At 39.1% G+C, this 26,175-nt stretch overlaps 2 protein-coding genes across 9 annotated transcripts in view; one reads left to right on the plus strand and one right to left on the minus strand.

Moving 5' to 3' along the window:
* PDZK1 (PDZ domain containing 1) overlaps positions 1-6,974 on the plus strand; it is a gene marked incomplete in the record, with an annotated part of 47,637 nt that extends 40,663 nt beyond the window's left edge. The window contains 3 exon segments of the mRNA NM_001034611.2: positions 3,832-4,056; positions 4,752-5,048; positions 6,490-6,974. Coding sequence (NP_001029783.1) covers positions 3,832-4,056; positions 4,752-5,048; positions 6,490-6,543 — 576 coding nt within the window.
* Positions 1-26,175, minus strand: part of GPR89A (G protein-coupled receptor 89A) — a 59,019-nt gene that overhangs the window by 5,551 nt on the left and 27,293 nt on the right. For 4 of the 8 annotated variants that reach the window (XM_059884902.1, XM_059884901.1, XM_059884904.1 and 1 more), the window contains exons 8-14: positions 24,073-24,182; positions 22,090-22,178; positions 20,837-20,929; positions 12,618-12,713; positions 10,973-11,062; positions 8,476-8,541; positions 8,213-8,344 (exon numbers count right to left, since the gene is read on the minus strand). In XM_059884902.1, the coding sequence (XP_059740885.1) occupies positions 8,213-8,344; positions 8,476-8,541; positions 10,973-11,062; positions 12,618-12,713; positions 20,837-20,929; positions 22,090-22,178; positions 24,073-24,182 (676 nt within the window). Of the gene's footprint in view, positions 1-5,303; positions 7,279-7,692; positions 8,345-8,475; positions 8,542-10,972; positions 11,063-12,617; positions 12,714-20,836; positions 20,930-22,089; positions 22,179-24,072; positions 24,183-26,175 lie in introns of those variants that run through there. The other 4 variants (XM_024989748.2, XM_024989749.2, XM_059884905.1 and 1 more) reach the window with 4 other exon arrangements.

Consider the following 26,175-nt stretch of genomic DNA (forward strand, 5'->3'; position numbering starts at 1 on the left):
TTGAAAAGAGAAATACAATTCTACAATGGTAGTTGAAGACTTCAATAGCCCATTCTCAATACTGGATAGAACCAGACAGAAGTAAGGAACTAGAGGACGTGAACAATGCAAACCAGCTAGATCTAATAGTCACACACAGAACACTCTACCCCACAATGGAATACACATTCTTCTCAAGTGCACATGGGATAGTCCCCAGAATAGACCACGTGCTAGGCCACAAATCAAGTCACAAGAGCCAAATGATGGAATCATCCCAAGTGTCCACTGACAGATAAATGGATTTAAAACAAATAATACACACACACACACACACACACGAATTTGAAAGGCTATTACATGTGGGAAGTAGACTTATTTTTGAGGTGTCCTACGGGGCACAGTTTCACCAAGTAGAGAAGGCATAAGGAGCTAGCTTTTGGCTTAAAGACAACCAAAGCTACCAGGAAAAAGCTCTGCAGAGTGGGAAGCTCCCAGTTGGAGGTAAAAATCAAACAGAAGTCAGAAGGTCACTGCAGTAGCTGCTATAAAGGGAATTCAGGCATCAAGTCCTCTTCATGCATGCTTGCTTGTGTGCTTGCTGAGTTGCATCCGACTCTTTGCAACCCCATGGACTGTAGCCTGCCAGGATCTTCTGCCAGGATCTTTCTTGACTGGAAATGGTATTTTCCAGTCGAGAAAATGAGTGAGTTGCCATTTCCTCCTCCGGGGCATCTTCCCAACCGAGAGATCAAGCCTGCCTCTTCTGTGTCTCCTGTACTGGCAGGCAGGTTCTCTATCACTAGCGCCACCTGGGAAGTCCCGAGTCCTTCTGATGCCTCCTAATCTTATGACAGAATGACTTAACTATAATTTTAATGTTTTGATTAATATGAGAGAAATTGGATCTAAAAAGATGCCTGTCTCCATCCTCTTCCTCCCTCTTCTCTTGCAAAGTAAGTTCCATAGAGGGGTAGGTACATGATGGTTGGATCTTTGATATATATATCAGCGAATAAAACAAACACCTAGACCAGTTCTTGGCACATACCAGGCACCCAAATATTTGAATGAAGAATGAGTAAAGACTCATTACTGTCCTCTGCCTCAAGATTAGCTGCTACTGTCAGATACAGTTGATCTGCAGTGATAGCAGAAGTATTTTCGCATGTGATGAGTCACTCTGACAATTTTCCACATTTTAAAGAGAAAGAAATGTGGGAAGATTTGCAAGTACAGCATTGAAAGATCTGCGGTTCACTGAATTGGGTAAGTAGGAGGTTCTGTGCTAGTGCTACTCTTTTTAAAAAAATTTATTTTAGGTTGTGCTGGGTTGTGGTGTGCAGGCTTCTCACTGTGGTGGCCTGTCTTGTGGAGCACAGGCGGTAGTGCACGGGCTTCGGTAGCTGCAGCTTGTGGACTCTAGACAGCACGGACTTGAGTAGTTGTGATGAACAGGTTTGGTTGCCCTGAGGCAGACAGGATCTTCCTGGACCAGGGATCAAACCCATGTCCCCTGCACTGGCAGAAGGATTCTTATCCACTATATCATCAGGGAAGTCCTGTGCTGGTGCTACGCTTGTTTAGAAAGAAAGATATGGTCTTGGGGTAAAACAGATGATACTAGAACCCCAAATCCAGTTTTAGCCAGGTTGTTGAACAGGAAGCAGGAGATCATAAGCCTAAACTCTGCAGGCTGGCTAAAGGTGAAGATGGCTATGGCTTTCACTTAAACGCGGTTCAGGGTTGGCCAGGCTCAGCTTCAATTGCTTGATTTTCTACTCATTGCCTAACAAATGTCCTGTACACCTGTGGGCAGTAATTAAATTGCTGATCCAAGATCTTACCATATCCAAATATACAACTATATAAAATATATAACTAAACAAAACAAAGCTTTAATTCTCTTAACTAAAACCCACAGTCAGCTAAACTCTTCATTCTGTAACAAAAACTAGTCCTATGTTTCCTGTTTCTCTGCCTTTTTATGTTTAAAACCATCACTGCCTTCTTCACGTGGACAGTCTGGGAGTTGAAATGGATTAGAAGTATTTAAAGACAGTGAGGAGTCTGGATGGGAGGGAGTTTGGGAGAGAATGGATACACATATATGTATGGCTAAGTCCCTCTGCTGTCCACCTGAAACTCTCACAACATTGTTAACCGGCTATCAGATCAGATCAGATCAGTCGCTCAGTCGTGTCCGACTCCTTGCAACCCCATGAATCGCAGCACGCCAGGCCTCCCTGTCCATCACAAACTCCCGGAGTTCACTCAGACTCACGTCCATCGAGTCAGTGATGCCATCCAGCCATTTCATCCTCTGTCGTTCCCTTCTCCTCTTGCCCCCAATCCCTCCCAGCATCAGAGTCTTTTCCAATGAGTCAACTCTTCGCATGAGGTGGCCAAAGTACTGGAGTTTCAGCTTTAGCATCATTCCTTCCAAAGAAATCCCAGGGCTGATCTCCTTCAGAATGGACTGGTTGGATCTCCTTGCAGTCCAAGGGACTCTCAAGAGTCTTCTCCAACACCACAGTTCAAAAGCATCAATTCTTCAGTGCTCAGCCTTCTTCACAGTCCAACTCTCACATCCATACATGACCACAGGAAAAACCATAGCCTTGACTAGACGGACCTTTGTTGGCAAAGTAGTCTCTGCTTTTGAATACGCTATCTAGGTTGGTCATAACTTTCCTTCCAAGGAGTAAGCATCTTTTAATTTCATGGCTGCAGTCACCATCTGTAGTGATTTTGGAGCCCAGAAAAATAAAGTCTGACACTGTTTCCACTGTTTCCCCATCTATTTCCCATGAACCAGCTATACTCCAATGCAAAATAAAAAGCTTAAAAAAAAAAAAAAAAAAAGACAGTGAGGAGTCTAGCATAGCAGAGTATCAGCTAATGGTTATATCAGCAAATAGTAAAATAGAGTACAACAGACACAGGACTGGAGTGGGGAGTGGGAGATGCAAGTAGTAAATGATTGGAATTGACTTTTGTTACCATATGTGACTGTGTGAACGCCAACTTCCTCTACCCACTCCCCCAACTGATTGCTGCTGCTGCTGTTGCTAAGTCGCTTCAGTCATGTCCGACTCTGTGCGACCCCTGAGACAGCAGCCCACCAGGCCTCCCCGTCCCTGGTATTCTCCAAGCAAGAACACTGGAGTGAGTGGGTTGCCATTTCCTTCTCCAATGCATGAAAGTGAAAAGTGAAAGTGAAGTCGCTCAGTCCTGTCCGACTCTAGTGACCCCATGGACTGCAGCCTACCAGGCTTCTCCATCCATGGGATTCTCCAGGCAAGAGTACTGGAGTGGGGTGCCATTGCCCAATTGATCACTGTAATTCAAATAGTGACAAAAATATCATCTCATGTTTCACTTTCTCTAATGTGTCTAAGGAGCTGTGAAGAGTTCTGAAGACCATCTTACTGAGGGAAAGGCCCAGGTGAACCTCCTCTGTGTGAGGTATTGGGCAAGTCACTCAATGTCTTATAATCTCCCAACAGGGAGACTGCTGACAATTTGTTCAGTGACTTGCTCACTATCATGGAATTAGAACAAACTAGCAGTTCTGTTAGATTTGGATCCTTGTACAACATTCTGTGCTGCTCTTATTTTATGTGTATGTACATTTGCTTACATGTTTATGCTCATTATTCTGTAACTAAGCTCAATCTTCCTTTATACCTTTTTTGTTTGGGGTAGTAGAGATATTTTACAGCCCACAACCAGATGTATCTGGAAGAGGAGTGGAACATAGAGGATACCTTATAAATTAAACCAGTACATTTAATAAAGTGTGAATTCTCATACTTATCATTAATGTTTTTTCCACTTTATTTTCAAAAGGCTGGCTTTTCTCCATTTTTCTACTATCAAAGCCAAGAGCTGCCTAATGGTTCTGTCAAGGAGGTTCCAGCTCCTACTCCTGCTCCTCTGGAGGTCTCAAGCCCAGAAACTACAGAGGAAGTAGGAGATCATAAGCCTAAACTCTGCAGGCTGGCTAGAGGTGAAGATGGCTATGGCTTTCACTTAAACGCGGTTCAGGGTCAGCCAGGCTCATTCGTCAAAGAGGTATGGTGAGCTGGGTCCAGCAGCCCAGCAAACACGGCCACAGTGAGGACAGTCTCAGTGCCTCCCACTCACTAATGGCTCAGTAAAAAGATTACACCAAAGGCCTACACTGAGGGTTTCACTTGGGTTCAAGTAAATACTGGTCTCATACCCTTTACGATAGCTATGAGTACATCAAAGTTCACATCATTTGTTTCTGAAACATCTGTGTGTCTCTTTAGACATTTCAAATTAAATAAACACAGTGAGTTGACATGACTGTGGTTAACAGTCATTACTAACAACTCTTATCTGGGAGTAATACCTGTTTACTTCTGTGTGTCTGGGATAATGCCATTACCCTGCAGGGACAGACAGACAGAAAACTATCTCTGTAGCTCTCAAGTTGGGAATGAAGAAGGGGGACCTATGGAATCTAATGCCTTCACCCTGGAAAGCACCGTATGAGAGATACACAACAGGATATTCAACCATTGTGAACACTATTCTTTTGAGTAGCGCTTATGAAATTGTAGCTTTAATAAGCAGAAAGCATTAGAGCACCATTTTAAACTTCTGTACCTCAAGGAGAAATGTCTGTATTCTCAACATGACTCAGAATAAATTCTCAAAGCCCTCATCTCTCCTCTGAAGAATTGCTAGTCTAACAGTCTGTGGTCTCTGTTTGAAGTGGTAACTCAGCATTCTGCTCACAGGTGCAGAAGGGCGGCCCTGCTGATCTGGCTGGGCTGGAGGATGAGGACGTCATCATTGAGGTGAATGGAGTGAACATGCTGGATGAGTCCTATGAGAAGGTGGTGGACAGAATCCAGAGCAGTGGCAAGACTGTCACACTCTTAGTCTGTGGAAAGAAGGCCTATGATTATTTCCAGGCTAAGAAAATCCCTATCGTTTCCTCCATGGCTGATCCGCTGGATGATGACCCTGATCCTGATGAAGGAAGGCTGGAAGGATCAGAGCAAAACTCACACATGGCAGAAGAAAGAGAACGAGTGAGTGGTGATACATTGCTTTTAGTGATCTAACCAACCAGAGTATGGTAAAGTCCTTAACAAGTGCACCATGTATCTACGTTTACCACAGGTTTCCTAAAACACTAGAACATTACAGTGTAAAGAGAACGAGCAAATTCAGTTACCATGGGTGAGAGGAGGTAGTTTAAGAATAAACTTATTTTTCATAGCATGGAGTTGACAGTAACTTATCAAAATTATAATGAAAACACCAGAAGAACCCAAATCAGACTATTTACATACAAATTCTGGAATTGCCATTTATTACTCTTGGGTAATAGGCTGGGTAATTTACCAGCCTTGGGTAACAAGTAATAGAAAATAATGGATTTATTCTCTGTGCCTCAGTTTCTCCACCTATAAAACAAAGATAATTTGTAGGATTGTTATCAGGATATATTAAGACTATTGAAGTCTTTGAACAGTGCCTGGTTCATGGTGAGCATGAGAATGAATGGTGGTGGTTAGAGACAATATTCTTTTTAAAATAACTGGCAGGTATTCAAGTTTCATTACTGGGGAAGAATAAACATTATTCTGTTTGTATTTCATTTAGATAAATTCCTTGACAAGTCTCAGTTTCTCTTCATAGATGAACTTGAGGTCCAAAGGTAAACTATCCAAGTTCATAAAGGAAATGTATGACAAAGCCAAGACTCTAAATAAAAGTTTTACATGTTTTTCATTACATTATTTCTGCAGATTGGTAATCTAAAAAGCAAATACTCATTTTTAATGAATACAAGCTATCTTAGTCTGTGTGGGCTGCTAAACAAAATACCATAGACTTGGTGGCTTATAAACAACAAACATTTATTTCTCACAGTTGTAGAGGCTCAGAAGCCCAAGATCACGGCACTGGCAGATTCAGGGTCTGGTGAAGGCGTTCTTCCGGGTTGCAGACTGCTGACTTCTGGCTTGCCTTCATATGGCAGAAGGAGCTAAGGAGTTCTGGGAGGCCTCTTGTAAAGGCCTGATCTGAGTCATGAGAGCTCTGCCCTCCTGACCTAATCACCTCCTCATCACCTTGGGAAACAGGATTTCATCCTCTGCACTTTAGGGAGATACAAACATGCAGACCATAGCATACATGTTGCCATTGACCTTGTATCCTATATTGTTTCACAAAGAAAGTATTCTAGATGTCTTTAAAAATATTCTATAATAAGTCTATAGAAAGTCAATTGTAGTACTATGCTAGTTTATAGAAAAGAAATATGTATATATATATAGATATTAAAAGGAATGTGTCAGGGTCGAACAGCAAGCTGGAAATGAAGCCAAGTGCAGAATTTGGTCACCAAGCTTCTCATAAGTGACTCTTCTTCCTGACTCGAGAAGTGCAAATCTAAAGCAGACCATCCATCTCCTTAAGTTCACACTCTTACCACTTACACATCCTCTGTTTCCTTTTGCACAGGCCCACAGTACAGCCTCTCATTCTTCTTCCAATTCTGAAGACACAGAGATGTGATGAGAACAAGCACTGGCTTTGGCTGACCGCTGTTTCTGGGTATTTAATAGGAATCCTTTCCCAAGGAATGAGCGGACATCCATTTACTGTATTTGTTAGAGAAGAACTCCTTGGAAACCAGTTCATCACATGTGATTGTCTTCTGCTGTTATCTGTCTCAGGTGTGGCTACTGCAGAGAGCTTATTTATGGCCAACTTAGGAAAAGTTAATATACGAGCCAGATGCTTTTCATGCGATCTCTTTCAACCTTCAACTTAACTACTCTTCTCTGTTTGATGTTATTTCTTCTATAGGTTCCCAGAGCATCAAAGATGATTCATAAATCTGTATATGTGAGAACTGCTAATTAAGGTATCTGAGCAGATAAGCCTATTAAAACTATGCTTTCATAAGAATGTTGTTGTTGCTGAAATAAATGCCATTAAAAATGCCTTTTGAGTATGCTTGAATTTTCTCTGTTGGCTGATAGAACCTTAATAGTGCTTTTGTTTCTGGTAAATTTTTATGTTTTAACCTTCATTTTGCCTCTAGAAACCCCGAACACAACAAAACTCAGAATAAGATCTCAGCAACAAAGAGAGACTTCCTGGTAATAGAATTCAAGATTTTCTTAAATTGCATTTCTTAGTGTCCTACAAATTTTCCACAAGCTTCCTATTACAGATGAAGACATTGAGCTCTAGGACAGGAAAGTGACCTATTCCAGTTAAGTTATTCATTGTTTTATCCCACAACTGGCAGATGAAAAGAAAAAATGAAATATCATCAGTGACTTGAATTTAGAGTAATTCACTCTTAAATAATACTAGTAAAGTGAAAGTGAAAGTTGCTCAGTCGTGTCCTTTGCGACCCTATGGACTATACAGTCCGTGGAATTCTCCAGACCAGAACACTGGAGTGGGTAGCCTTTCCCTCCTCCAGGGGGTCTTCCCAACCCAGGGATCAAACTAAGTTGAAGGGAAATCAAGAAAAATGCCATACTCTGACACTGGTACACTGTTTCAGTTGCACACCACTCCTTCCCCAGCACAGATGAACTTTCGGTTATTTGAAGGGGTAAGGGGCTGGGGAGGAGGGCTGGGACGCTTGACATCGCTGACAAGCGATGGTACCAAGCTATCCCTGATAGAATGACAGTAAGGCCCAAGTGTTAACAATCTCTGATTTTAATGATAGTCAATCTCAAGGGAAAGTCATAACCTCCTCCATGGGATCCTTGATTTAAACAGAATCTCATGTGTTTAACCAGCTACCTTACATTTCTCTTACCCCAGAGTTCCAGTGTATTTTCTCCCTTTAGCTTCTTGGCTCCTTTTAGCCCCACCACCTGACATACTCCACCAGCCTCCAACCAAACAGGGTACTCTTGGTTGAGTGCTAGCTTGAGTTACTTCTCTCTCTCATACAAATGAGAAGCTGAAGCTACTCATGATTACAGTATCATCTGAGGACAAAGGCGTAAGCTGCAGGTAGAATATGCTACCACAGCACTATGTTGTTTTAAAAATATTAGGCCCTGGCCCCTCCAGTTTTTCCCTCTTATATCCAAATTCTGACACCACTGGCTTCTAGCAGTCTGTAATAGGCATGAGTTCAAGGTGCCATATGCTTCTCTGGTGCCTGTTTGTGGGCCAGATAGAGGAAGAGTATGCTGGAGAGAGCACTGACCAGGAAGATGACATCAAACCAACGGTGATAGAAGTTGAACTGCAGCTCTCCAAGGACTTCGGTGATGATGGTGCGGTACTCCAGAGGCATGCTCATTCGGATCAGCAGCACAGATGAGACGAAGTACATGCCCTGTAGGTCAAATGAAGCCAGAAGGGGCTTTGAATGCAGTAACAGACAAAGGAAATTGTTACAATATTAAAAAGTTGAAACATTTCTGGTATTTTACGGCTCTAGACATAAAGCTAGTTCATTAAACTTACCATTATCTGAGCTAATAGCAGGACAATGACATTGGAGGACTTACTGCTGGAGATGGCATAAAAGAACTGTCAAGAAAGGGAGGAGAGATGATTATACGGTACTTCTAGATTCCTGTGTCAAAAACATTAAGTAGTATAGTTAGCATGTAAATAAAAGTGTTTTTTTCCATGCCACCATCTTGTATAGAACCGTTCGTAAGATTAAGGCTATAAATAAGACATGTAAACAGATGGCCCCAAAAGGATCCACTTACAGTTTTCCCATATGGATAAGTATGGGAAAATATCACTACAAACTAGTAGCATCACTACTAGTGATGCTTTGTAGGAAGCATCACTATGAACAAAGCTAGTGGAGGTGATGGAATTCCAGTTGAGCTATTTCAAATTCTAAAAGATGATGCTGTTAAAATGCTGCACTCAATATGCCAGCAAATTTGGAAAACTCAGCAGTGGCCACAGGACTGGAAAAGGTCAGTTTTCATTCCAATCCCAAAGAAAGGCAATGCCAAAGAATGCTCAGACCATCTCACAATTGCACTCATCTCACATGCTAGTAAAGTAATGCTCAAAATTCTCCAAGCCAGGCTTCAACAGTATGTGAGCCGAGAACTTCCAGATGTTCAAGCTGGATTTAGAAAAGGCAGACGAACCAGAGATCAAATTGCCAACATCTGTCAGATCATAGAAAAAGCAAGAGAGTTCCAGAAAAACATCTGATTTATTGACTATACCAAAGCCTTTGACTGTGTGGGTCACAAAAAACTGTGGAAAACTCGTCAAGAGATGGGAATACCAGAACACTACCTGCCTCCTAAGAAATCTGTATGCAGGTCAAGAAACAACAGTTAGACCCGGACATGGTAAAACAGACTGGTTCCAAATTGGGAAAGGAGTACGTCAAGGCTGTATATTGTCACCCTGCTTATTTAACTTATATGCAGAGGACATCATGCAAAATGCCAGGCTGGATGAAGCACAAGCTGGAATCAAGACTGCCAGGAGAAATATCAATAACCTCAGATATGCAGATGACAGCACCCTTATGGCAGAAAGTGAAGAGAAACTAAAGAGCCTCTTGAAAGTGAAAGAGGAGAGTGAAAAAGCTGGCTTAAAACTCAACATTCAAAAACTAAGGTCATGGCATCCAGTCCCATCACTTCATGGCAAATGGATGAGGAAACAGTTGGAACAGATCCAAAATCACTGCAGAAAGTGACTGCAGCCATGAAATTAAAAGACGATTCCTCCTAGGAAGAAAAGCTATGACCAACCTAGACAGCATATTAAAAAGCAGAGACATTACTTTGCCAAAAAATGTTCATCTAGTCAAAGCTATGGTTTTTCCAATAGTGATGTATGGATGTGAGAGTTGGACCATAAAGAAAGCTGAGCACTGAAGAATTGATGTTTTTGAACTGTGGTGTTGGAGAAGATGCTTGAGAGTCCCTTGGACTGCAAGGAAATCAAACCAGTCAATCCTAAAGGAAATCATTTCTGAATATTCACTGGAAGGACTGATGCTGAAACTGAAGCTCCAATACTTTGGCCACTTGATGTGAAGAGCCCACTCATTAGAGAAGACCCTGATGCTGGGGAAGACTGAGGGCAGGCAGGATAAGGGGGTGACAGAGAATGAGATGGTTGGATGACATCACCGACTCATTGGACATGAATCTGAGCAAACTCCAGGAGATAGTGAAAGACAGGGAAACCTGGCGTGCCGCAGTCCATGGGGTTGCAAAGAGTCAGACAGGAATTAGCGACTGAACTGAACTGATATGGGTAAGCTGGTGGTTTTAAGTATTATAACGTGAAAAGATTCCCACTTACCAGAAACCATGTGATACATATGATTTTAGCATCATTATATAATATTAAAGCAAATTAAACCAGGCCACTCCAAGCCCCTGTAGTTGTTTCTGGGCTCCTGAGCTCTTCCTAAAATTGTGCTGAATGCTTGCAGAGCCCTTTCCCCTTCCCAACCTCTTCACTCCTCTCATTTCAACAGCTCTTGGATTTTGAAATCCCACCTCTTCTACCAGAGAATTTACCTTCCAGTTCCATGAAACCTTCCTTTGCTGATCAGAAAACAGCCCAACGTTCAGCTTCTCCTACTTCCATATTCTCTTTACAAGCGACTCGCCCAGTTATTCGTCTCACCTCAAATACTACCTCATTTATTCATTCCAGCTATCTGCTCAGCATCTACCAAGTGCCAGGTGCTGTTCTAGATGCTGGTGACACATCAGTGAACGAAACATACTGTGATCTCATTCTGTGACCTTTGGTAACTACTTATCTGTCTGGTGTGTGATGTAAATACATTATCATCAATTTATGTGCTAGTCTAACTTTTTCTTTTATTCTGTGGCATGTCTTTTACAAATTTGTAGTTGTTGTTTAAGATCTCAGAAAGCAGAAATCTTAATTAGGTAAAGTTATCTCACAGTGCCACATGTAATTAAGTACTTTTCAACTCAATGATACAACCTACCTTGGTAAGAGTGATCAGCAGTCCTCTGATAGATGTGACTATGATTATTCCAACCAGAATGAAGGAAATGTGTTGGGACCAGAACTTCACCTGTCAAGACAAGAGGAAGAAAAAATATTTGTTAAATCTCTGTTCAAAGAGATGGGAAAGCTAAGACGATACATTATTATCACTTATGTGACTGTGAGAGGGAACTTCATTAATAAGTAAGTGGCAATAAAAACATGTATACAAAGACTTCAGTGGATATCTTAATTATCAGACTTAAAACTTAAGGACAGAAGACAGCAAGTGCAGTGAAGTGATGAAAATAATACTAATAAATCAGAAGAAACACAAAGCCAATAACACAGCTTCAAGTAAAAAGCATGAATTAAAAGGAAACTAAATAGCAGCCTGATAATTTTTAATATTTGTGAATGACAGTTCTATGATCACCCAAAACTTAAATAATAATAGAGTATGTAGACATTCTCAGCTATAGTCTAGGAAGTAGTTGACCTTTATTTGAATCAGAGGATGATACCTTTTCCTTCTCTGGGATTGCTTCAGCGTGAGAGGCAGCTGTGATACCCTGTGCTTGATTCAAGGCTGAAAAGCATCAGAGGGGAGCTGTATTGCCAACATCTGAGAGATGTTATTCAGATTTATGAAATGTGGAGTGGTGTGTAGATGAGTTACAGAAGGAACACATATACATACACAGCAACTAGCCCTAGAAAGCACTAACAAGGAAGGCCTTTCTAAAAATTCACCCCAGTAAAAAAATTTTAAAAGGAAAATACATACGAAATATGAGTGAAGCATGCTTTACCATATAATTTATATACTACTTAAAGGAAAGAAACCACACTCCTTCACATGAAAAAGGATATACTGTTGATTTATCATCTAAGAAATGTATGCCTTGAGTTGTTTCTCAAGGACTGGAGCTCAATTTGCTCTGGTGTATTTTCATTTTATCAAGTTACCAGGAGCATGCTCAGCTGAGGGTTATCATGCAAACTATGGCCAGGATCATAGAACAACTAAATGGCACTCGTAAGGACTAAGAATGTGACACTGGTTTTATTACCAAAGTGCTAATCAGCTAGAATCATTGGCCATACAAATACCTGGAAAATACACTATTCTACAAATAAAGATATTAAACTTAAATCAGGACAAGACTGTCCCAATTATAAAACAGGTAGAAAGAAGATTAAAAAAAAATTTGTACACAGGTGACAGTCAACCATTTTTAGCTCAAAGCCCATATGAATTGATACAGATAATTTTTTATAGCAGAAATCAGTGTAGTTCTAACACAAAAACACTAATGAGTAGTTAATTTTCTACCAGAGGAATCAAAGGTGAGTTATATGCTTGAAGATATCATCAAGTATCACAGACAGAAGGATTTGAATACTTGGTAGGGAGAAGCTGGAGAGTGGTAGCTGTGACTGAGAAAGAAGGAACTGTAGAAATGATCACTACCCATGAAAATAATAATTGTCAGTCATTATTTATGGTTTTAGGCCCTTTACAAATCTGCCATGTGAATATGCCAAAACATAAAGGGAGAAGAATGAAAGCAGAAACAAGTAGCTAGAGTAAGGACGTAGAATCTAAACATAACAAACGAAGATTTTGATACAACTCTTACATCAAATTGGATCCCCAGATAATTCACAGTGATTTCAATGCCTCTTGTGACTGGATCAGTTTTCCCAACTCGGTCAAAAACGATATTGATGGTTGCCTACAGAGACACAGACCTTTACATTAGAGTATCTCAAAAATCAGTTTCAAAAAATGATTCAAAATAATGAATCACCAAGTGTTTCTTACAGGTGGATATTTCTAAAAATGCAATTCTACTTTCAATCTAAATCATACATACTACTACTAAGTCACTTCAGTCGTGTCCGACTCTGTGCGACCCCACAGACGGCAGCCCACCAGGCTCCCCCGTCCCTGGGATTCTCCAGGCAAGAACATTGGAGTGGGTTGCCATTTCCTTCTCCAATGCATGAAAGTGAAAAGTGAAAGTGAAGTTGCTCAGTCTTGTCCGACCCTCAGCAACTCCATGGACTACAGCCTTCCAGGCTCCTCTGTCCATGGGATTTTCCAGGCAAGAGTACTGGAGTGGGGTGCCATTGCCTTCTCCAAATCACACATAAGAAATCTATTTTGGCTATTCATACATTGGCAAACAAAAGTCCCTATCTACCCTATCTTTTTTTTCCATAGAGTGTAAAGGGGGATAAGGCTATGGCATATACACCTCAATTTATTAGGATCCAAAAAGGTAACATTCTGGTAAAACACAAGGTAAGAGAATCAAGTCATTCCAGGGTCATTCCCTATGGTTATTTTCTGAAAACTCTAACAGCAATCACTAAAACAACAAGGAGAGTTATTATAGCTGACAAGCCAACAAAGAAGATCAAATGGAATTATGAAAAATAATAGATTAATCCAAAAGAAGAAAGACAAAAGGAAAAAAGAACACAAGACAAATAAAAGCATACAGCAACAGGGTTGCTCAACCATAACAATAACACATTGAATATAAATGGTTTACCACTGTATAGCACATGGAACTCAGTGTTATATGGCCTGGATGGAAGGTGAGTTTGGAGAGAACAGACATATATACATGTATGGCTGAGTCCCTTTGCTGTTCACCTGAAATTATCACAACATTGTTTGTTAATTGGCTATACTCCAATACAAAATAAAAAAGTTTAAAAAATATAAAAATGGTCTAAACCAGAGGTTAGCAAACTCTGCCACGGTCATATGACGTGTAGATAAATGGACTTGGCTGTGTTCCATTCAAACTTTTCAAATAAAAGCAGGTGGTAGCTGGATTTGGCCTAGGGGCTGCAGATGGCTGACTCCTGGTCCAAATATGACAAATAAATGGAAGAGACCATTAGATTAGATATACAAGCAAGTTGTTTACAAGAAGCCCACTTTAAATATAAAGATACAAATAGGTTAAAACTAAAAGCATGGAAAAAGATTTATTATGCTAATGATAATCAAAGCTGGAATGTCTATATTAATATCAAAGTAGACTTCATAGCAAAATAATGTTGCCAGAGACTAAAAGGGTCATTCCATAATGATAAAAGAATCATTTCATCAAGGGGTACATAGTGACCCTACATGACATACATGAAGAACAAAAACTGATATAATTTAAAAAAGGCAAATCCACAACAATAGGTGGAAATTTCAACACCCCTCTCTCAATAATCAAGCAGTCAGAAAATCAGTAAGAGTATAGAAAAACTTGACAATATTATCAATCAACTTGACCCAAGTGAGACCTGTAGGCTATTCCACCCAACCAGAATAGAATACACTTTCCATTCAAGCACACAAAGAACATTAACCATGGTTGACCATATTCTGGGCCAGAAAACAAGCCTCAAGAGACTTAAAAAGATTCAAATCATACAAAATATGTTCTCAGACCACATGAAATTAAATTAGAAAGTAGTTACAGAAAGATATTCAGAAGATGCCCAAATATTTTATAACACACTTCTAAATAACTGATGAGTTAAAGAAGAAATCAAAAAGTAAATCGGAAAGTATTTTGAATTGAATGAAAATAAATATAAACTATCAAAAAAGTTGCATGTGTGAAATACAAATAAAATAGTGCTTAGTAAGAACTTTGTAGCATTAAAACGCCTATATTTAAATAAAGTTTCAAGTCAATGATCTTAGCTTCCTCTTTAAGAAATCAGAAAAAGAAGACACCCAAAAAAGCAGCAGAAGAAAAATAATAAAGATCAGAGCAGAAATCAATGAAGTAGAAACCAGAAAAAGAGAAAATCAATTAACCCAGATGCTGGTTCTTTGAAAAGTTCAATAAAATTGATAAACTTCTATCTAGATTGATCAGGAAAAAAAAGAATGAGAGATATCAATTCACATCCACCAAAATATTGAAAGATTACCTAATTGAAGGCAGAGTTCCAAAGAATAGCAAGGAGAGGTAAGAAAGCCTTCTTAAGTGAACAATGCAAAGAAACAGAGGAAAACAATAGAAGTGGGAAAGACCAGAGATCTCTTCAAGAAAACCAGAGACACCAAAGGGACATTTCATGCAAAGATGGGCACGATAAAAAACAGAAATGGTATGGACCCAACAGAAATAGAAGATATTAAGAAAAGGTGGCAAGAATACACAGAAGAACTATACAAGAAAGGTCTTAATGACCTGGATAACCACTATGGTGTGGTCACTCACCTAGAACCAGACATCCTGGAGTATGAAGTCATGTGGGCTTTAGGAAGCATCACTACAAACAAAGCTAGTGGAGGTGATGGAATTCCAGCTGAGTTATTTCAAATTCTAAAAGATAATGCTGTTAAAGTGCTGCATTCAATATGCCAGCAAATTTGGAAAACTCAGCAGTGGCCACAGGACTGGAAAAAGTCAGTTTCATTACAATCCCAAAGAAAGGCAATGCCAAAGAATGCTCAAACTACCGCACAGTTGCACTCATTTCATATGCTAGCAAGGTAATGCTAAAAATCCTTCAAGCTAGGTTTCAATAGTACATGAACCAAGAAATTCCAGATGTACAAGCTGGGGTTAGAAAAATCAGAAGAATCAGAGATCAAATTGCTAACATCCATTGAGTCAGAAAAAGCAAGGGAATTCCCGAAAAACATCGACTTCTGCTTCATTGATCATGCTAAAACCTTTGACTGTATGGATCACAAGAAACTGGAAAATTCTTAAAGAGATGGGAATACCAGACCACCTGATCTGCCTCCTGTAAGGAGAAACCTGTATGTAGGTCAGGAAGCAACAGTTAGAACTGGACATGGAACAACAAACTGGTTCCAAACTGGGAAAGGAGTATGTCAAGGCTGTATATTGTCACCCTGCTTATTTAACTTCTATGCAGAGTACATCATGAGAAACGCTGGGCTGGATGAAGCACAAGCTGGAATCAAGATGCTGGGAGAAATATCAATAACCCCAGATATGCAGATGACACCACCCTTACGACAGAAAGCAAAGAGGAACTAAACCCTCTTGATGAAGGTGAAAGAGGACAGTGAAAAAGCTGGCTTAAAACTCAACATTCAAAAAACTAAAATCATGGATGGCATCTGGTGCCACCACTTTATGGCAAATAGATGGGGAAACAAAGGAAACAGTGACAGACTTTATTTTTGGGGGCTCTAAAATCACTGTACACAGTGACTGCCGCCATGAAATTCAAAGATGCTTGCTCCTTGGAAGAAAAGCTATGACAAACCTAGACAGAGTATTAAAAAGCAGAGACATTACTTTGCTGACAAAGGTCCATCTAGTCAAAGCTATGGTTTTTCCAGTAGTCATGTATGGATGTGAGAGCTGGACCATAAAGAAGGCTGGGCACTGAAGAATTGATGCTTTTGAATTGTGGTGTTGGAGAAGACTCTTGAGAGTCCCTTGGACAGCAAGGAGATCAAACCAATCTAATCCTAAAGGAAATAAACCCTGAATATTTATTGGGATAATGATGCTGAAGTTGAAGTTCCAATACTCTGGCCATCTGATGTGAAGAGCTCATTTATTGGAAAAGATCCTTATGCTGGGAAAGGCTGAGGGCAGGAAGAGAAGTGGGCAACAGAGGATACGATGGTTGGACGGCATCATCAACTCAATGGACATGAGTTTGAGCCAACACCGGAGATAGTGAAGGACAGGGAAGCCTGGCGTGCTGCAGTCCATGGGGTTGCAAAGACTTGGAAACGACTCAGTGACTGAACAACAAAATGACTGTAATTAAAAAGACAGATAATAAGTGTTGGAGAGGATGTGGAGAAATTGCAACCGTCACACATTGCTGGCAGGAATATAAACGGTGCAGATGCTTTGGAAAACAGCCTGGTAGTTATGCAGTTTATTAGAAGGTTCAACATATAGTAAGCATATAACCCAGCAATTCTACTTCTACAGATATATATCTAAGAGAAATGAAACACATGTCCATATAAAAACTTATACATGGGGTTTCCCTGATGGCTTAGAGGTAAAGAATCCACCTGCCAATGCAGGAAACACAGCCTGATCCCTAGTCCAGAAAAGTCCCAAATGCCACAGAGCAGCTAAGTCCATGTGCTGCACCTGCGGAGTCCACACACCCTCGAGCCTGTGCTCTGCAACAAGTGAAGCCACCACCACGAGAAGACTGCGCTGCAACAACAGAGCAGCCCCTGCTCGCGGCGACGAGAGAAAAGCCTGCACAGCGACGAAGACCCAGCACAGCCCCAAAACAAACTTATACATGAATGCTCAAGAGCATTATTTACTGTGGCCAGAACTGTCACAATAAAACAACTCAAATGTTCATCAACTAATGAGTGGATACTTTAAATTAATGTGGCATATCCATATAATGGAATAAATAGTATTTGATCATAAAAAGGAATGAAGTATTTACTGATAGAGGCTACAATATAGATAAACCTTGAAAACATTATGTTAGGAAGCCAACCACAAAAGATCACATCGCATGATTCCATTTAATAAAGTTATTAATATATTTATATATTAACATTCAATTATAGAATTTAATTATATATCACATTCATTAATTTATTAATATATTAATATTCCATGCAAACCCTTCTACTAGCTGGAAGAGAAAGAAATACTTCTCAACTTGTTCTTTAAGGTTAGACACCTAAACCATAGACGTTAACAAGAAAACTACACTCTGACATTTTTCATAAACATAGATGCAAAAACTCTTCAACAAAACATTAGTAAATTAAATCTAACAAAACATTAAAAGGATAATACACCTGGCCAAGTAAGGTTTACTCCAGGAATGTGAGGTCAGTTTAATGTTCAAAAATTAATTTTACTGTATTAGCAGACTAAAAAAGAAAAACCACATGATCATCTCCATAGATGCAGAAGTGACAAAATCAAACATGCTTTCATGATTAAAAACACTTAAGAAACTATTAATAAAAGAAAATTCCTCAATCTGATAAAGGCATCTAGGAAAAACCAACAGCTAACACCATACTTAATGGTGTAAGACTGGATGCTTTCCCCCTAAGATCAGGAACAAGATTAGGGTGACTGCTTTACTTAATTCTGTTATGGGAGGATTTGGTCAGTGCAGTAAGGCTTGAAGAGGAGGAGAAGATAGGATGGAACTGTCTATGTAGGAAAACAATGAGAGAGTTTAGCAAGGTAACAGAATACAAAATCAATATATAAGAATCAATTGTATATCTATATACTATTAACACTTGAAAATGAAAATTATAAAAACACTGTCATTTATAATAGCATCTAAAAATTAAATACTTAGATAAATCTGATGAAAAATGAGAAAGATCTGTACACCAAAAACTATAAAACACTGCTGAGAAAAACTAAGAAAATCTAAATAAACGAAGAGTTGTACCATGTTCAGGGATTGGAAGACATATTGATCAAGACAGTGTGGTATTGGCAGAAGTAAATATATAAGATACATATAAATCTCAACAGAAAAAAAGAGAACAGAAACAGACCCATATACATAAGGTCAATTAGTTTTTGAAAAAATTGCAAAATTGCCTCAATGGAGAAAGGATACTCTTTTCAACAAATGGTACTAGAACATCTGGATATCTACGTGAAAAAAGTGAACTTGGATTCATACTCCAATATTGTATCAGAAATTAAACTTAAGATGGATCAGACCTAAATGTAAAATCTAAAACTGTAAAATTTCTATTTTATATTTTTCATATTAAGAAAACATATGAAAAAAAATCTTTGTGACCCCAGGTTAGACAAAGATTTCTTAGATACAACACAAAAGCATAATCTATAATAAAAAAAGGATAAATTGGACACCATTGAAATTAAGACCTTTGATTTTTGAAGGATACTGCTAACAGAATGAAAAGCCAAGTCACTGATGGGAGAAAATATTTTAAAATCACATATTTGATAAAAGGTTACCAGAATATACTGAAAAACTCTCAAGCCCAACAAAAAGAAAACAATGAACCTATTTAAAAAATGGGCTTCCCAGGTGGCCCAATGGTAAAGAATCCGCAGGCCAATGCAGGAGATGTAAGAGATGTAGGTTCAATCCCTGGGTTGGGAAGATCCCCTGGAGGAAGAAATGGCACCCCACTCCAGTATTCTTGCCTGGAAAATTCTATGGACAGAGAAGCCTGACGGTCTACAGTCCATGCGCTGCAAAGAGTTGGACATGACTGAACGACTGAGCACAATTAAAAAACTGGCAAAAAATCTGAATAGATAAATCACCAGAGAGGATACACAGGTGGCAAAAAAGCACATAAAAGTTGTTCAACATCATTAGGCATTAGGAAAATACAAATTAAAATGATTTAGTACCACCTTGTATCTATTAAAACATCTAAGATTTAAAAGACTGACTACACAGTGTTAGCAAGGATGTGGAATAATTGAAACTCTCAAATACTGCAGGTAGGAATGTAAAATGGTACAACCTCTTTGGAAAAGTTTGGCCATTTCTTCAAAAGTTAAACATATCTGCCATATGATCCAGCCATTCTACAAGCAAATGCTTTCTCCCAAGAGAAAAGAGAACACATGTCCAAAAACAGACTTGTAGACAAATATTCACAGCAACTTTATTTCTAATATTCCCAAACAGGAAACAAACAAATATTGATCAGCAGGTGAACAGATAAAACAAATTGTGGTGCATCCATACAGTGGAATACTACAAAGTATAGAGAGACAAAGGGGCCTGAGGAAACATTTGGAAGTGATGGATGGATATGTTCTCTATGTTGATTGGGTGATGGCTGTTGCACAGGTATACGCATATATCAAAACTTACCAAATTGTATATGTTAAATATGTACAGTTTACTGAATGTCAATCATATCTCAATAAAACTGTTAAAAACCAATACAATATTGTAAAGTAATTAACTTCCAATTAAAATAAATAAATTAAAAAAAATAAAAATAAACAAATGGTCCACACACATACACACAAAAATGTTACACTCTCCTAAAGGCTGCATCTCAGGAAAAACCTTTAGTAGCTTAATAATATGAATACTTGATACCTGAATACACTATCTTTATTTATCCTCTCCCACTGAAGAAGTCAAGATTTAAAAATGTCATCTGCATGGGTATTAACATCAATTTTTTATAACATTTAGATCTGTTAAATCTAGAATCCTCCATTCATCTACACTGATCAAAATTAACTAACAAGCTGACAAAGCTCCTCTTTGTGCAAGCACAGCCTCAGTGGGAAAGTCATCAAACCAGAAAGTCAAATCAGCCTTTTTTATAATCACACTGAAATCCATTAATACCTGCAGATGGGTCACAAGTAAAGACAAATAAAGCGGTGCGTAAAATGCACAAAAAGAATAGAGTGGGAGGGCAAGCCACAAAAGAGTAAAAGCTGGAAGCACAGAAGATGAATTTATCTGTAGGAATATGTTTTAGAATTTACTTTTTTGGGTATATACAGATTATTAAAAAGGACAGGTGGTTTCTATTCTGAGCTGAAGGCTGGAGTCGTGTTATATACAGTCATGTACTCATGAGTAATATGAAGAGTAGGGCGTAAAACAGGAAACTTCTATAGTCACTTCATATATTTCACAACCTAAGAACTTACTAATGATTTCTGACAGAAGAAAAATGCAACCTCCCTTTTCTAGGTGACCCAAAAAGAAGAGAGGGAAGAGGCTCAGATACGTGAAAGATGACATGCTCTGTTGATGCAGTTGGATTTGGAACTTAGTTCACAGCCTCAATCAGACCCAATTTTCTCTCTGCCATTACTAGAGCAAATTATCTAAACCTTGACAATTAAAAAAATATACTTACCATGAAAATTTTCCAAACACAGTAAATAGAGAAGAAGTAACCCAGAAAATTAAAGTATTTCCCTTTGAAAGTTTTGGAGTATTCTATTCTCTCCTGAGGGAGAACAAACACAAAACATGGTTAGTCTTAGCAAAATGTATATTTACATTCTACAAAAATATTTCTGCCTCTATGAATCACTGTTCAGGCTAAGAATTAAAACCACACATGATAATAATATTAAAATAACAATAATAGTAGTAGTGGGAAAATTTACTAAATGATTACTTTAAACCAAAAATTAGGATAAACACCTTACATGCAGTATCTACTTTAATCTTCACAACAACTCTTATGAGGTATGTCCTTTTTAATTTTACAGATAAGAAAATGAAGGCTTAGAATGGTTAAATAACTTGCTTAAGGACACACAGCTAGTGAGTAAGGGAAGTTAGGCTCAGGTCTACCTGTCTCCAAAGCCTATGTTTATCTCTATCCTATGCAGCTATTCCTGTGAAGTGATCCTCAAAAAGGATTAAAATAGTTGGAACAATCTTAAGTAATAGATTTTGCATGTTTAAATTACATTGCATTTTAGGTGTACATAGGAAAGTTGCTTTTTGCAGTTAGGTTTCTTCTTAATCTGGCGCCTTTAAAATAGAGCTAGACCACAGCAAGGGCTTCCCTAGTGGCCCAGTGGTACAGAATCCACCTGCCAGTGCAAGAGACTTGGGTTCGATCTCTGGGTTAGGAAGATACCCTGGAGAAGGAAATGGCAATCCAGTCCAGTATTCTTGCCTGGGAAATCCCATGGACAGAGGAGCCTGGTGGCCTATAGTTTATGGGGTCACAAAAGAGTCAGACATGACTTTGGGAATAAACAATAACAACAGACCATGGCAGATATCTTACTGCTCTTACAATATTACTAACTTGCAAGAGAATAAAAAACAATCACAGGAGCTACCATAGGAACCACCTTCTTGATCTTGGCCATCAGTAGGAAGTGACGTGTGCAACCTTTCTAGATGATTAAAAGCTTCTTCTGACTATTCCAATAATTTCCATTTTTGAGAGTGTTTCATTAAGGGTTTTGCTACTGGTAGAAGCAATGTCACAAAGAATCCAGGTATCAATGCTTCATGACTGATACTGAAGCTACTGAGGTGCCTCTTACATGGCTTGGCCACAGAGGATGCTACAAAGCTTATTTAGTCTTGCTCTCTCTTCAATCACATTGGTAAAAACCACACTTCAGTTTCCTTGCTCTGTACCTTGGTAGCATACAGATCAGCTGTTTCCAGAAAAAGTTGCCTGCTTAGTTCTTCCAAAGCATCCACTTCCTGTTGAATGAGAGTAAGATCTGGCACAAAATGGGCATCAAGGTTTAAATCACACAGAAGTTTCAAGGAATAGCAATGAATAAAGCACATGCTTTTGGTTTCTTCTATAGCGGGTCCTAGGAACTGCTCATATTTTCAATTTCCTGCTTCATAGCCAGCAGTACTATTTCAGAACTATTTTTTCAATCTCAGACACAGGTGTATAAAAGCTTTACCATTAAGAGCACCACCACCAAACACCTACCACTCAGTTTTACACTAGCTTGAAAGTGGCTCGGGTAGGTAGTTCTGTTTATTTTTGCTTTATCTAGTTAGCTTAAGTCAAATGTCATTTTTGAAATCTCAAAAGGTTAGTTACATAGTAAGAAAAACACCTAAAATATACAGCAAAGTTTTCTCTTGAATTATCTTGAATAAATACGATGCTAGGAAAAGGGATCTAATGTTTACTGAATTCTAATACAGGCTGAGATTTATAGACATTACCTTCTTCAGTTCTTTACAGATCTTATCTTCTATCATTCACAATAATCCCATGAGATAGGTGTCATTATCCATTTTGCAGATAAGGAAAGTAAAGCTCAGAGAGTCAAATATCTTGCTCAAAGTCACACAGCTAATAGGCGTGGAAGCAAAGTCAGAGCTGCCTTACTCTGAGGTCTGCTCTTTCCATTACTCTATGCCACCTTCCAAGAACTCAGTGAGGCTGTGTGATGATCCTCTCCATTTAGGAAAGGACTCAGAGAGGTTAAATAATCCTGATACTTTTTTGACTTGGCTTAGTGTTGCTAAGATAGCTTAAACCTAAAGTTTGGCTTTCATAAATTTTTAAGTAATAAAAATAGTAAAGATAGCCCTTTCTAAAACAGAAGTTTAATTGGTTTTAATCCAAATCCTCCCTCCTCTCTGTGATTTTTCTGTCTATTATCCAAATCAGCAAGTGACCTTCAGCTCCCTCCTCAGTAGTGGCTGCTGTTGGCACAGTTCAGGCCACTGAATACCATGGTTCAGTTACATGTCTGGCTCCCCCATGATTAGGCAGTAAGTTCCTTGAGGAAAGAGGCTATCTTCTGCTCATCAGTTTAGCACTCTGTCTGGAAATAGGAGACGTGAAATAAATGTTTAAATAAATTTAAAGTCACCTTTTTTCCCCCTCTCTCCTGTGGTCATCCCATTTTTTTGTTTGTTCTAATTCCTACCTGCATGTCACACCAGAAAGGTATATCATTAATTTATAGCAAGAACAGGTTACATTCTTTTCCTCCAACTGAGGTAAAAGGGAATTTGTTCTTCCTCAGGCCAGAGATGGGAGGAATATGCATAAGCTATCTCATCTCTAGTCCATCACACCAAATTTTGGCTTGACGGCCTGGGAGCCACAGAGATTTTACACTGCAACCAGCTGGACCAAGACAAATTCTTTAACACAATCTCCTTGATTCTTTAAACAAAAAAGTTACTGGAGATAAAGAGCTGCTTAAAATTTGTTTCTAAAACTGACTGCTTTAGAAATGGGCCCTTACAATCCATATACAAACCAGTCATTTGGGGAGCCACTGTTTCGTGGTGGTTTTTTGGAGTTGGGAAATATAATAGTGTAGTGGAAAGAACTAAGGAGACCACAGTTCTGGTCTTACCTTTGCCACAAGCCACTGTGTGACTTAACTTCTCTGGGTCTATTTTCTCATCTGTAAAATGGAAAGACTGACTTGTTTGGATCCCTTCAACTCAAAGACAATAGTTTTATTATTTTAGGATTATCTATGGCTTTCTATTTCCTAAGCCCAGTCCTGGCCAGCTGAGCTCTGATGCAGTCAGGTATCTTAGAAGAGAATGTCCTGTCCCAACACTAATTTTTCTTCTGCCCTTGGTCCAGAGTTGAGAAAAAGAAACAAGCCAATGGATAAAGGATACTTTCACTTCCTGGTGCTGAAGTGGTAACACTCTTTATCATCCCCCAGAATCCTGATGGTTTGTTATGCACCTCCCCCTTCTGGAACATAGTCCTCCGTGTCATTGCCATCCTGAAATAAAAGAAAATGTAAAGACTTACAGAATGAACTTATGGTTGCCGGGGGTGGGGAATGGTGGGAAGTAAGGATGGGGGAAAGGGATCGTCAGGGAGTTTGGGATGGACATGGACACACAGCTATAATTAAAATAGATAACCAACAAGGACCTACTGTTAAAAAAAGAAAATGTAAAACCTCAGCAAAGGAGCATGGACCCTCAAAGTCCATTCTCATCGTCTCATAGCTGCTCCTTTCATTTGCTGAGCTGTTCAGGGAAGGATTGAATTCTAGAGTCCCACTTTTCTACTGCTTACAACTGAGGGAAAACTATACACTCCCAGAAGGAATGTGGAAAAGGTGAAGGAGCACAGAATTGGAGTTGGCAATAAATCTGAAGACTGGATCTGCCACTTGGAAACTGTAAGGCTTTAGAGTTTTCATGTCCTCATGTCTGGATGATTATGAAGATCAATGAAACAATATATTTACTTATTACCATTATCATTTAAGAACAAAATAAAATAATAGCTAACATGCCTAGATAAAGGATCAGGTACAGGGTAGGAATTCAATAAACGTTTCTTTCCTTCCTTTTCAGAAGCTGACAAGAGAAAAAAAAAATCAGAAAATCACACAAACCTGGCCTCTTCTAAAGCACCATTCTCTCTCTAATGTCAATCTCTTCCTACTACTGAATAAATCAGTGGGACATTTGTCCTTCCTATCAGTTTATGGGAGGGCCTACCACGTCAGTGGTGGCTGCTGGCATGTTCCAGCCTATCACACAGATATTAAGAACAGGGTCCTTTTGAGGCAAAATAGACCATTTGTTCATAAATGGTTACTTGAAGGGTACAATAGGCCAAGGCCTATGGGCTTAAAAAAAAACCAAACACAGGATGAGTTTAATAAAAGTAGATTTGTAGAACTAAAGAAGAATTTAACTCAACGTTAACCTCAAAAGGGTGACAAGAGATAGAAGTGGTAAGGATAAAGAAGCAGCACTGGTGTTCATGGTTAGGACCAATACAAATGGTACCAATGGTACCAAATACCATATGGTATTTCTGAAGGCTAAACTAAGCCATTGGCTAAAATAATAACAATAAAGAAGACTGCCCTGGTGGTCCAGTGGTTAAAAATCTGCTTGACAATGCAGGGGACATGGGACTGGTCTGGGGAGATTTCACATGCCTTGGGGCAACTAAGTCCATGTGCCACAACTTCTAAAGCCCGTGTGCCCTAGAGCCAGCCCATGCTCCACAAGAGAAGCCACGGCAATGAGAAGCCTTCGCACCACAACAAAGAGTGGCTCCTAATTGCTGCAACTAGAGTAAGCCTGCGCAGAGCAACCAAAGACCCAGTGCAAACAAAAATAAATAAATAAAAATTTAAAAATAAACAAAAATTTTTAAAAAGCATTAAAAAAAACCAAAAAGAATGTTAAGTGTATTGGCCACACCTGGATACTGAGTGAATGCAATGTAGTTTCCAAGTTGTATTACTTTCTTCATGGTTCCCCTAGATTTATTACTTCATGGCAAACAGATGGGGGAAAAGTAGAAACAGTAACAGATTTTATTTTCTTGGGCTCCAAAATCAATGCAGACAGTGACTGCAGCCATGAAACTAAAAGATGCTTGCTTTTTGGAAGGAAAGCTATGACAAACATAGACAGCATATTAAAAAGCAAAGACATCACTTTGCTGACAAAGGTCCATATATTATTCAAAGTTATGGCTTTTCTAGCAGTCATGTACAGATGTGAGAATCGGACCAGAAAGAAGGTTGAGGGTTGAAGAATTGATGCTTTTCAATTGTGCTGGAGAAGACTCTCGAGAGTCCCTTGAACTGCAAGGAGATCAAACCAGTCAATACTAAAAGAAATCATACTAAATATTCATTGGAAGGACTGATGCTGAAACGCCAATAATTTGGCCACCTGATGTGAAGAACAGACTTATTATAAAAGACCCTGATGCTGAGAAAGATTGAAGGCAGGAGA

This window comes from Bos taurus, chromosome 3 (genome assembly GCF_002263795.3).
Source record: "Bos taurus isolate L1 Dominette 01449 registration number 42190680 breed Hereford chromosome 3, ARS-UCD2.0, whole genome shotgun sequence".
Taxonomy (NCBI): domain Eukaryota; kingdom Metazoa; phylum Chordata; class Mammalia; order Artiodactyla; family Bovidae; genus Bos; species Bos taurus.